At 45.4% G+C, this 13519-nt stretch overlaps 1 protein-coding gene across 1 annotated transcript in view; it reads right to left on the bottom strand.

Moving 5' to 3' along the window:
• LOC135876118 (calpain-8-like) overlaps window positions 1-10184 on the bottom strand; it is a 50287-nt gene extending 40103 nt beyond the window's left edge. Inside the window, exons 1-2 of the mRNA XM_065401299.1 lie at window positions 10168-10184; window positions 2995-3241 (exon numbers count right to left, since the gene is read on the bottom strand). Of these exons, the coding sequence (XP_065257371.1) occupies window positions 2995-3241; window positions 10168-10184 (264 nt within the window). The remainder of the gene's footprint in view (window positions 1-2994; window positions 3242-10167) is intronic.
• Window positions 10185-13519: the final 3335 nt, after the last annotated feature.

The raw sequence follows: 13519 nt of genomic DNA, 5'->3' as shown, positions 1-13519 counted from the left end.
CAGTTCAAATCTTTGCAACCAAGAAGGCACCGAAAGCACCACTTTGATTATTCAAACGGATAATAATGCCAGTGTTTACTATGCAGACAAGAAAAGTTACATTTGCTGTTCAGGCGTTTTAAAGTTAAGTGTTACTTAAAATTTTTGAACAAGGCATTTCAAGTTGTTAGTTCTCCTTTATTGGAGTAGGTAGCAGAGCAGTACCATGAGAGGAGTGGAACAGGAAGAAGGCAGAATTGAGACCTTTCAAAGTTTTGGCCCAAGCGAGAAGGCATGGGGACGTCATTTGAGCTCCCTGCCTCAGGTGCCAAAATGTTGTGGGCCGGCCCTGGTGATAAGCAGCATACAGAAGAGTTATTGGGATGTAGGTGTTAAGAGAGAAGCTGAGATTCTTTCCCAGTGGGAGCTGGGCCCTGTTGCCAGACAGCTTGCTTCAGAATACACATCTTTGGATGGTGGGGGAGCCAGGGTGGGCCTTATGATTTATGCTGCCCTAACAAGAGAGGTTCCCGCAAGGCCTGAGAGGAGAACTAGTCCATGAGCTGGCTCTCCCTTTAATCCCGCTGCTGGAGAGGAAGGTGGGTCAGCTTGTGAGTCTAAGCTTGCATGAGATAAAGCTCTCTGAGGTGCTGCCCGCTTTGCTTATGCCTGCTTTTGGCCCATTGTCGAGCAACCTTCCCCGCCCTCCCCCCCCACAGTATCCTGTTCTCTGGGTGGGTAGGGTGTAGGAAGGGGGCTGGGGCACTGAGCAGCCCCCTCCCAACAGCCCATGTACTGCAGATCTCTGCTGCAGCAGCACCTGGTGGCAAAAGAGCCCAGCGTGACTCATTTACAGTTAGGGTACGTCTACACTGCAATTAAAAACCCACGGAGGCCGGTGCCAGCTGACTTGGGCTCGCAGGGCTCAGCTAAGGGGCTGTTTAATTGCGGTGAGGATGTTCAGGCTTGGGCTGGAGCCTGGGCTCTGCAAGGGGGGCAGGCCACAGGGCTCAGCCTCCAGCCTGAGCATCTACCCTACACCACAATTAAACAGCCCCTTAGCTGAGCCCTGCGAGCCCGTCAGCTGGCACCAGCCTCAGCGGGTTTTTAATTGCAGTGTAGACATACGCTGCAATACCTGTCATTTCTGAATCTATGCCAAGTGATTAGACGGTAAATGTCTTCCTAGGCATTGTCTACTTTCCTCCAATCAGTTTTATACAAACCTAGTGACAAAGCACAGAAAAAAGGCCTGTGATGGAAGGATATCTGTCCATAAAACGGAGATGCACTATGCACCGGGAGCAGGGGTGCATTTAGCACTGAGTGTTTGTTTCATGACTGGCCATTTTCCCAGCAGGAACTTACAGACTCTGAGTCACCACCACCCAGTTCAGACAAAATCAGGTGAAGGGTAATTCCATTCCCCCAGAATCCAGGGCAGAGCTTACAGCAAAAAAAGCCCCCTGCAGAATGGAGAATCCAGGGGGGGAATGAGCAGGACCTTTAAGCATGTTACTTCTCACGGAAGATTTCCATTCCTTTCAAAAGTCAGAGTCAGATCCTGGTCCCTTCTCAGGGGAACGAATAAATGGAGGGTTAGGATCCTTCGCCACAACTTGGGGCGGGGCACAGAGCACTCAAGCTGCCCTTGTGGTTGCTATAGCATCCTTGAGGCTGCAGTAGTGTTCTACACAGCATCTCTGCACAGGGCATAGTCCAGCAGAGCTTTGTAGATCGTCTATGACTCTGTCCCTCCCCCAGGTTCCCTTCCACCACTTTGCTGCAACGTGCAGGGGATACAGAGTTCCTGCCCCTGCCCCGGCTGGCTTTGCACCATTCAGGGCTGGAGGATTTAGCCCTTCTATTAATCTTCAGTGTTAACCCTAAGGTAGTCCATGACCAGCTAACATGTTGGTCATCGTGACTCTGTCTACGCTAGGCAGTGAGTGGTGTTTAACAACATGTTAATTCAAACATGTGAGTTAAAATGTTTTCTCATCCAATGCCAAATGTGGACATATACAAGATGTGTTTCCCTAGCACCCACGCACAAAGTATTCAAGTGCCAAATTAGGAGGCTGTCAAAAAATAAGGGGGGTAGGGTGGAGAATTGTAATAAAAAAATGTTATTTTAATGCAGTAAGTTTCAATTTTTCATTCATTTGAAAATTTTTGAAACACTTTTTATTTTGAAATTTTTCTTTTTGAATTTTTTCATCTTGGAGGAGGTGTGTGTTCAGTTTTACAGTTTCACCACCCCCCCTCCACACATACACATTCTTTTTTCCTTTTTACCAATTTTTCCTTTTATCACTGAAGGAAAAAAGGAGAGGGAAAGGGAGAGAAACAAGGGAAAAAAGGAAACCCAATAAACAAAAAACAAACAAAAAAAGCCCAAACCCCTACATTTTTCATTTTCATCGACAACACTAATTTTTTCATGAAAAAGCCCATTTTTTAAAATTAAAATAAATTTCATTCAGAACATTTCAACCAGCTCTTCAAATTATGGTATTTTGAGGGTTGGAATTTTTAAAACTTTTATTTTAGTACAAGCCTAATTTTCCTGGAGTAATACTGGGAAACACATGACGCCAGTAATAAGCTTTAACTGGTGACAAGTAATTCCCAGGAGGTTTGAAGGTTCCATTTGGATAAGCATCAAAAGTTCAGATGCTTTTCTCAATCGTACTGAAACCTCTCATATCTGCAGAGTGGTGCTGGAAATCTTATGAGAACAAGCTCTCCCTCAACATTTCTGGGGCTTCTCACATCCCAAAGGGCTTGAAGTTGGACAGCAGCCTTTTTTATGATACTCCATTACTTTCGCTTCTGGTTAGAACCGGGAGATGAGGAAAGGTGGCAAAGAATGAAAGGAAAGGATAATCTATGCCTTTTCTAGACTTCAAGAAAGTTCCAGCTCAGATTCAGTTTGGATTTTGGAGTGAAAGTTCAGGTTGAATCTTATTTGATCTGAATCTAGTAAAATATGTAATGATGAAGCTGTCTTACCGTGGGTCGCTTCCAGACAATACCCTGTGTTTTAGGGGAATACGGCCCCAAGTCCCTATAGCCCAGGGCAGAAGGACCAGCTGGGAATTCTTCATCCTTAAACAGAGTGCCAGACTGCAAGCACTGCTGCCTCAGAGCCTCATAATCCTGATTTAAATACTTCACTGCCTTCCCATTGGAGCCAAGCCCTTCTAATACAGCTCTCTCTTTGGACAACTTAGCTGCGACTCCTGCCATCACCGTTTGCCTCCAGCGGGTTGTTGTGTCAGGACAGGACAGCTCCTACCTTGTGAACAAGAGGGGATGAATATAAGTGAGTGACCAGGTGGGGTGGAGCGAGTGAACACATTACACAGTCCAGCACCTTTGGAGGGAGGAGGCACAATGCAAGTGCAAATATGTACTCAAGACAAAAGGAAGGAGAAGCTGGGAGGAGACAAAGAACCTGGTTTCATGACTCACTGTAGATTCTGGCTCTCATCTTCTCTATTTGTATAACAGCCTGGGAGTTCCCTCTCTCTATATATTTTAGCAGAGGGCAGGGAATAAGGGGGAAAGTGTTTTAATACTAAAGATGGCTCCGAGCCATATAATTCAGATCAGTTCTGAGCCTTCATGGGTGCTTGGATCCAGGGGTTTTGTTCAGCCTGTTATAGAGGACAGACCAGGATCACAGTTAGGATTCTGATACCCTGCTCCTCCTCCAAGGTCAGGGATGTTCAGCTCAGGGGAACATTATTAGAGAGATGGGGGCTAACCACAAAATCCAAGTCTGGATTTCCACCATCACCAAAGGATTGGGGTGCTCAGACCCAGGGTCTCACTGAGGATTACAGTGTTTTACATTCAGAGAAATCTGCCTTAAGTGACATTTCAGGTTAGTTTGACCCAAGTTGAAACATTGTGGCTTGTTGAACTGAACCAAAAGATTTTATTTCGAGTCAGTTCAACTGCATCCCTCTAGATACTGCAGTGCTCCACGGCCCAATTCTCTGCTCTGGGGTGGGTTCCTTAGCCAAACTACATCTGCCATGATGCACTGTAGTCAGCTCTCTGACCAAGACATCTGATGCACCATGGGAATCCATGACTGCAGGTGCATCATGGGAAATGCAGTCTGGCTGGGGAGTCCAGACTGTAGGACAGAATGAGGGCAAGAGCTATCCAAACTACAACTCCATTAAGGCACCACAGCACCAGGTGCAGGTGCAGTTTAATGTCAAAATGATTCCAAGTGAATTGCTTTGATTTGGCTCAACAGATTGAAATGAAATATTTCAGTTCAGAAATGTTGAAACATTTTGCTTTGAATGAAAATTCAATCAACATATTTTGGAACTTTCCATTCTGTGAGGAATGTCAATATTTCTTTTTTCATCCTGAATCGGGGCAAAAACAGATGCTGAAATATCAGAAATTCTGATTTTCACTCAGCGCTAACTCTAAGGGTAGGTCTACACTTACCCGGTAGTTCGGCGGCTGGCGATCGAACTTCTGGGTTCGACTTATCGCGTCTTGTCTGGACGCGATAAGTCGAACCCGGAAGTGCTCACCGTCGACTGCGGTACTCCTGCTTGGCGAGAGGACTACTGCGGAGTCGACGGGGGAGCCTGCCTGCCGCGTGTGGACCGAGGTAAGTTCGAACTAAGGTACTTCAGTTGCGTACCTTAGTTCGAATTGGGGGGTTAGTGTAGACCTGGCCTAAGAGAGCTCACTGTTAAATACTCTTCCTGATAATCAACATCAGATTTCCTTTGTTGCTTTCATCCCATTTCTCCTAATTGTGCCGTTCCAAATCATTCTGCTCCCTCCTTTGTGTTTACACCCACCAAATATTTGTAGACAAACAACCTGACTAGCTTTTAACAGGTTCCCTTATCTCAAAAAAGGTTTCCTCCCCTAGGAAAAATTCTTTGCCTTTTCAACCCTGCTGCCTAAACTTACTCATCTCTTCTGTAAACAGAGCCATTATTTACACAGGCCTGGACTGGTTACAAAGCAAACGGTGCTTGGGAAAGCCTGATCAATCAAAGAGAAGGCAGGAGGGTGAAGTTATATCCAGTGAGGACTAGCCTCCAAAAAGTTGCAGACATTGTACAGAGAGGAAGCTGTGCATAGGTCAGCTCCAATTGTACTGGAGGAACCAGAGCTGCTACTTTCAAGCTCCAATCTCTGATTTAAAGGGAGACTGCCAAGCCAGGGATATTTGTTCATAAAGGCACTAATATTTTGCATGTATAAAGCGTCTTATTTCCAAGGATCTCCAAAGCATCATACAAATGTTGGTTGACTACACTTCACAACAACCCTGTCAGATAAGTAAATGCTGTTATCCCTGGTTTACAGGTGGGGAAACTGAGGCACATAGCACTTAAGTGATTTTCCCAGGTCACACAGTGAGTCAGTGGCAGAGCAGGGACAGAACCCTGGAGTACTCATTACTGGTCTGTCTTAGATTTGACCAGTAAGCACAAGACGCTGCCTCCCAAGACTCTCATTAATCTGTAGCTTGCTGTTTGTAACATGTAGGTAAGCGTATTTTACTGTGCCATACCTCCCAATATTTCCAATGGCTAAAGCATGCTGCAGCACCACTCAGGTTTGGCCTGTCGTCCCTCTGTCTGGAGGAGTAGAGGGGCCAAACCTGAAGTGTCGTTGCAACCCTGTGTAGCAGGTCATAATGCCACTCGGTTTGGGGGCCCTCTCAAATAGGGGGCCCAGGGCAAACTGCACTTCAACCAGGACAGGAGGCTTTGGAGGGTCAAAGTGGGACAGTTCCATAAAACCTGGGACTGCTGGGAGGTCTGCTGTGCTGGGTATATCACTGCCCTGACTGGACAGAATGTCAAAGGACATTAGTCTCCACACTTTCAGGGCACACCTTCTATTGGCACTAAATTAATTCACAAATGTGTTTCTAAAAAAAAAATAAAAAAATCACTGAATCTCATTAGAGCAACCCCGCTAAAAGCCGGAGACTGTGTTATCATAATTAGAGATGGGCGCAAATTAAATAGCAGTTCCCCATGCCCTTAAGCTCTGGGGGAAGGAGGGGCTGGGGTCTGATTCTCAGTTTGCAGGTGGCCTTTCTCTGTGTAATGGATCACATCAAAACCCTGGCTCAGACACTTCAAAACGTGAAGGTGTTGAGAGTCCCAGCTCTGGTCACAGTGCATGTCTTTCCTTCCCCTTTCCTTGGTATGCTGTGGGTATGTCTACACAGGACTCGTGCTGTGGTGCTAAAAACAACTGTGTAGGTGTTCCAGGTCAGGCTCTGAAGACTAGGGTGGGGGTAGGCTGCAGAGCCCAAGCTACAGCCCGAGCTGCAACACCTACACAGCAGTTTTTAGTGCTGTAGTGCAAGCCTGAGGCTGTTGACCCGGGGTCTGAGACTCGCTGTTGTGGGCTGTGTGGACATAGCCTATGGTTCCCAAGCTGAGAACTTCCTCATACCCATTGTCTAAAGGCTATATAGATTCTCGTCTTACGTTCAGTTTTTGGGGGGTATTGGCAGCTCCTTGGTAGCTCCAGGCTACAAATCTCAACTGCACTGTTCATTAAAATGCAGTGTTCTCTGGGATGTGTGAATCATCATTTAGGTTGAGAGACTGTCACTTCCTATATGTTCTTTGGCGAGCAGGCAGCTCCACATATATTAACGTATGTCACTTATATTACGCCCTGTCTACATTGTAACTCCTACCAAGGTGGGGCACTCAGTTGTAAAGCCACAGCATGATTAAAAGATAGTTTGTTCCCACCTGCACTGCATGACTGAACTGTATTTTCCCCATCTCAGTGCATTACCATGTTGCAGTAGGTCCACCAATATCATTGTTTTTACCAGGTAGACAGGACCTTAAAGATGATCAGTTGCATGTTGCAAGCTCAAAAAGCAGAGCATTTTCCTCTGCTCCCTCCTCTGATCGAAGTGCTTGTTGTGATGTTATCTGCTCTTAAAGGGAAACACAGAATCCTGAACCCAGGAGCAGCAGGGCAGGTACATTTTCCAATTTTGTTTTTAAAAAGTATTGTAACAAACCCCTGGGATTTCCTGGTTGTGTGACCATACTGCACACGAATGATCCCTTAGAACTTCATGGAGGCAGCAGGGATAGAACGCAGATCGTCCTACAGCCAAAAGCCCTCCCCCTACTGCTTCAACAAAAGGAGAATCTCTACAATCAATTATTAGTAGGGGTCTATGATACAGTTGAGCAGTTTGCATTCTGTTCAGTGGAGGAAAGTGATGCACATGCCCTCTAGCCAGTTCATTATGGTAAATATCCTAGAGTAATACCAGACTATACATGTAGATTTATAATTATAATTCAAAAAATAATCTACAGTATAAATCATTGAAACTTTTAATAGGAGAAAGAGCAACCTGACCATAGAGACACGATTTCCTATACCCAGTGCAGTGCTTTATGCAATTCTGACCGTACCATGAGCATGCTAAGAGATGCTTTGGGCATGAACTGTTAGATTTCCTCACCTTTGCAGCAAATTATGAAGTTCATGATCTTACGCTCGCTGAAAAAATTCCTCATTGTGACACATTAACTGTATGTGAAATACAAACCACCACACTGAATTCTCATTGCCGGTCTAGGTTTAATGGACAGAAGATGGGAAATGTAAAGCTGAGACTGATGTTACACCTTGCCTCATGGCACTGCAGCAAGAAAGGGAACTGTAGTGTGACCTAAGCAGGGTGAGTTATTAACCATACATTTTCTCGTTGGTATCCCTTTGGTGTCCCTTTATTGCTTGGAATGATCAATTACTTTGTCCCAGACACAAACTTCCTGCACTTTCCACAATAACTGATTAGCAGAGAAACTGGTCAGGGGCTGGTTAAATGTGCCTGTCTCAACAAGCCAAATGGAAACACATTTGCAGGGGCCACTTGCCATCCTCTGAGGATTGCAGGATCAGGATTCCTCTGTTGCCTGCCCTCTTAGCCTTCAGGTCAGGGTCAGGCCAAAGGCTAAGTTCCATTGCCTGTTTCCCCTTTAACTCCCACTGCAGATCCCCCTGCAGACCCTGGTGATCTAAGGGGGATTGGGTCAGTGGGAATCAGGGGCTTCCCAAACCAGGACACCTCTCTAACTATTGTGCCCAAGGTCTGAGCACTTCTGCCATTGGGCACCTTCCGATTCAGTAAAGATGGGTCAGCTGATGTGGGCTATGTGGGGAAGAGGAATTGGTTATGGTTGTACCCGGAGTCACAGGATGAAATTAAGCAATAGTTAACTGAGCTGTATTTCAGGAAAACTTCCCACAGAGGAGATCTATAAGATAAGAATATAGTTTCCCAGGGAAGTGGTAAAAGCCTCACACCTATCTACCGTATGGAATAATCCTTCATTGGCAGGGACCTAACTGACATGGGCGACCTAACTGTTTTGTTTCCTCAGGCTTCTGATTCTAGTAATAAATCCTAAATTTTGCACTTCTCCCTTTGCTGGATTGATCAGTGTCCGCACTGTCTACTGCCAGAGTAACATATGGAAAATGAAACACAAGCACCACCTAGAGGCAACAAAGAGGATTAAAAAGAGATGATTACTTATTCCCATTCAGCAATGAACAAATCAAGTCAGTTACATCTCAGAGGGGACGGGGTTTTCAGTGACCATCAGCATGCATAGAGCTGTCATAGGAACGGATTCCAGTGCGAGTTGCTGACTACCCTGGAGAAGAAGAGGCTGGCAGCTCAACCATTGTGTCCTCTGTTTAAATGGAAATTAATAGGTGTTCAGTCCCATTGTCAGAAACCCAGACACCTGGCAACCCTGAAATGATAGGGGGCAGTGATAGGCACTCTCTGGAGGCAGTGATTACACGGGAGCTGTTTTCACAATCTTGTGGGGCTCTGAGGGCTCATGGCCTCATGCCAGCCCTGTACATTCAGTGGTTGCTAGTGAGCTAATTCTTTACTCTTTGGGGATGTGTTTTGCTGGTTTTCACATGTGGCCAGATTAATCCCTGGGGTAACCCCGGTGACTCTCCCCCACAAAAACCTACTAGATAAGAGTGCTACAAAGTCAAAAGAAACTGAAGATGGATTGCAAGACTCATCATTAAACCCTGAGGGGGAAATTTTCAGAAGCCCCAAAGACATTTAGGAGCACAAAACACATTGACTTTCAATTGGACTTAGGCACCTAAATACCTTCTGTGCTTTCAAAAGCCCCCCCCCCCCCCCCCATCCCCAGCCTTGTGGGAAAACTAGTCTTACAAAATACTTAATCGCTGGTCTCCAGATATCATCACATGGAAAAATGACATACAGATTGAGAGCAATAGTAATATCAATTTAATAATGGATATATCTAGAGCTGGTCAAAACATTTTCACTAAAAATGGCTTTTAAGATGTGGGGGGAAATGCAATGATTTTTGCGTAATCGTTTTATATCACTCAAAATTGTGCAGTTTTTCATCAAAGTAAAAAAAAATTGCTTTGAATCAGTTTTGTAGGGATTTTTTTCTTTTTTGTCCCTCCTCTTTTTCGGGGGGTGGGTGGGTGGGGGGGAAGGGAGAGAAAGGAGGGAATAAACTATACCAGGAAACAAAAATAATGGTTTCAGCCAACATTTTAAAAACTCTATGAGCCATTTAGAATGAAATTAAAATTGTTTAATTTTCTTTGTAATTTTTTTTAATTAATTGCCATTTTTCAACCAGTTCTAGATACATCCTTTACATGGGAGATTTAATTGCAGCAAAATTGCTAGTGTGTAACACTGCTCTCTACTGGAGGAAATCAGAGCAGCTTAGCTGTGGTGTTGGCCCTATAGTGAAAAGAAATTCTTTTATTTTGACCAGTAGGGACCAGGAAAACATGAGATCTATCTCACTATTACTGCAGAGTTCTGAGTGGCCCATACTAAGCAGCACAGGAAGAACCATGAAGTTCCTAAATAGTCCCGGGTATGGCTCTGAAAGTTTTTCCCCATTGCAATCTATGATGATCCAATATATTTTCCATAGCGAGGTATGAGGGAGTGTACCTGAAGATGCCATTGAACCAGTGAGGTTTTATTCCATGGAAATCCAAAAAAATGGTGTCCATTTCTTAGACCTGGCTGGGGAGGAAGATGGCTCACTTGCACCAGTAGCACTCATCTCCTGGTTGCAATTATGTGACAGGCTGAAGTTCCACACCACATCTTGGCTCATACCCAATACTGACAGTACAATGGCATTACAATGCAGTAGTGAAGTGCGAAGAAGGGCTGCACTTTTAAAGATGACATACCTAATGCTGCCAACTCTTGCAATTTTGTTGCTAGTCTTGCAGTTTTGGCCAATATCTGCATCCGCGCATATGTGTTTGAGAGACTGAGGGGCTGACTGCCTTGTAGTGATCAAAACACTTTCTCCCCCAGTAAAACTGATCCTAACGTCGAGAGGTGTTTGTAAACTGAGTACAAAATGGCTGCCATGTGCCCCAATACTGCTGTCTAAAGGGCTTTAGGGGGCTGTAGAAGATGGTTGAACAGGCTGTATGTAGAATTCTATGTGCCACAGCTGCCGAATGGAATCAGAAAGGTCTACACAAAACTCAGTTCCATTTCATCGTTGCCTTTTTGCTGAAAATCACACAGTGCTGATTTGTGGCAGCTATACACAGCTTTACCACTAAGCGGAGCCACACAAATATTTTTAAAAGCAGTCATAACAATTACATCCTACGTTGCAGATGAGCCACGTTACAGCGTAGTTAAATTCTAGGCTAGCAGGAGGTCATCTCATCTTACCGTCCTCATTAAGCAGATGAACTTCTTGCCCCAGTGATTGATTATTTAAATAGGCCTAGTCTTTCACAAGCTAGTTGTTCAAATAGTTCAGTGCTGCCTAGTGAACAAGTTTGTGGACCTAAACGTGCCTTTAATACTGTGCCATGTACCTGTGATGTCTCACTGGACCGAGTGTGTACTTATGCAGCTGTCAACATGGAATTGAATATTGTCATTTAAGAACACGGCAGCATATGGCTGGCCCTATGTTTTGTGAGACCTTATGCAAATTAACATTAGCAGATCCTCTTCCAGTACCCCCATCATGTCTGTCTCGTTTCTCCCACACCTCAGCATCCTGTTTAAAATACAGTGACCCTCCTAATTGTGAGGCTCTGTGGCTTCTAGTCACCTCCTGGGAAACCAGGAGAGAAAGCTGAACCTTTTGAAGCTAAGTCGGGAAGGAGAGTTAAGAAATTCAGTAAGTGGCCTGACAGAGTCAGCTGAGATCACAGAAAAGAAATCAGGAGGCTGACCAGCTGGATACAAGCTCAGGACCCTGAGAGAGAAGGTCTCTTGTGTGGCCACATAGGTCATAAAGACCTACAGTTGCTTCTGCTGCAGTGGCATGTGACTTCAAGGAATTTGAATTTGCTGTTTGATAGAATATGTTCAGATGCAAAGAAGGTTTGTTCCTTCATCGGGTCAATTTTTCTACAGCATTTAACTGTGCTTGCCACAAAACAACAGCAAATGCCACTGGAGAACCCAGCAGTGAGCCTCTTTAGGATTTTGGCTCAGGTGCTGTCCTCATATTTGACTGAATACACACACATACTTTGAGTCAAAGGCAAGCCAGCCACATTCTGGTGTCTGACTTATAACAAAGGTTCTGAAGGCTTCCTCTGATATAAAGTGTTTAATGAATGCATAATGTATGCCACATTTTCCCATTTGGTAGTAGTTACGGCTTACATTGTCTTAAGTGAAGGATAAATGTATATGGAGTATACTTCTTAGTATAGTAGAGACATTTGAATTCTAGAAGATACAAAGCATCACCAGATGCACAGAGTGATGCCCTAGGGCCACAATATTAAAAATAAACTTTTTCTCATATTTTTCAAGAAAACCACCCTGCAATATTTCATTAGTAGTATAAATGAGGTATTTTATGATCCTTTGCATCATTACTGCTTGAAAATATTTTTTATCTGATCAGATAGTTCTGAATAGGTCCTTAGTAGATACATGTCTTGCGATGCTAAGTTTTAAAGAAAGCCCATCTCTTCAAATATAAGCCAGATGATCACTGAACACAGAACATGGATGCAACACAGAATGTTAAAGTGCGTTCAGTGCACAAAATATTAATACTCTTCACTGGAAAGTGAACTGTGATTGGCTTCAAATAATCCCTGACTCAGACAGAAAAATATGTAACAAATGGTTTTAATTTCCCCTCAAGACAAAACAATATTACATTGGCAGCAATTGGCATATTAGCATGCAGCTCAAATGAAGAAACTGCCTAAATATGTGTCAACTACTTATGCTAAACAATCTGTTCCATCTTGTATTTAGCTGTGACACTGAGTAAGTTTCCCAGACCTGAAGAAGAGCTCTGTGTAGCTCGAAAGCTTGTCTTTGTCACCAACAGAAGTTGGTCCAATAAAAGATATTACCTTACCCACCTTCTCTTGCTAGTACAGGTACAGTCATAGCATGTGTTTGGCAGGGAATTAGCAGCATGCAGGTTAGAAGCACAAAGGAGAATGGATAGATAGATTAATAAAAACAATCACAGTGGTAGATCTTGTTCAGCCACCAAGAGCAACTTCAGCCATGAGAGTAATTTATAGCTGTAGCCATACTAGAAAAGGCCAAAGGGGAGGGAGGGTGGTGCCTGCAGGCGAGAGTCACGTGAAGTCGCTTGCGCGCCTCTGCCTAGGAGCCAGACCTGCTGCTGGCCGCTTCCGGGGTGCAGCGCAGTCTGCGGTGCCAGGACACGTGGGAAGCCTGCCTCTGCACCCCGGCTGTGCCGTTGACTGGGAGCCACCAGAGGTAAGTCTGCGCCCTAAACCTGGAACCCCTCCCTGCACCCCAAACCCCTCATCCCCGAGCCTGCACCCCCAGCCCAGAGCCCTGACCCCCTCCTGCACCTGAATCCCCTACCCCAGCCCTGAGCCCCCCCAAACCCAGAACCCCTTCCTGCACTTCAAACCCCTCATCCCCAGCCCCAAGCCTGCACCCGCAGCCCAGAGCCCTGCCCCATCCTTGAGCCCCCCATAGGATCATAGAATATCAGGGTTGGAAGGGACCTCAGGAGGTCATCTAGTCCAACCCCCTGCTCAAAGCAGGACCAATCCCCAGACAGATTTTTACCCCAGTTTCCTAAATGGCCCCCTCAAGGATTGAACTCACAACCCTGGATTTAGCAGGCTAATGCTTACACCACTGAGCTATCCCTCCCCCCCCGCACCCCAAACTGCTCATCTCTGGCCCCAGCCCAGAGCCCTGACCCCCTCCCGCACACCAACCCTCTGCCCCAGCCCAGAGCCCCCTCCCACACCCTGAACCCCTCATTCCTGGCCCTACCCTGCAGCCCTCACCCCTGCACCCCAAACCTCTGTCCCAGTCTTGAGCCCCTCCCACACCCCAAACCCCTCATCCCCAGCTCCGTTGGGTCATGGTCATCAACAATTTTCTTCAACTAGGTCCCCAGAAAAAAAGTTTGAAAACCACTGTTACATAGAGTAGTGAACTGGCTACTGT

This window comes from Emys orbicularis, chromosome 3, assembly GCF_028017835.1.
Source record: "Emys orbicularis isolate rEmyOrb1 chromosome 3, rEmyOrb1.hap1, whole genome shotgun sequence".
NCBI classification, from domain to species: domain Eukaryota; kingdom Metazoa; phylum Chordata; order Testudines; family Emydidae; genus Emys; species Emys orbicularis.
The sequence above is the reverse complement of the archived record's forward strand: the minus strand, read 5'-3'. Positions and strand labels throughout refer to the sequence as shown.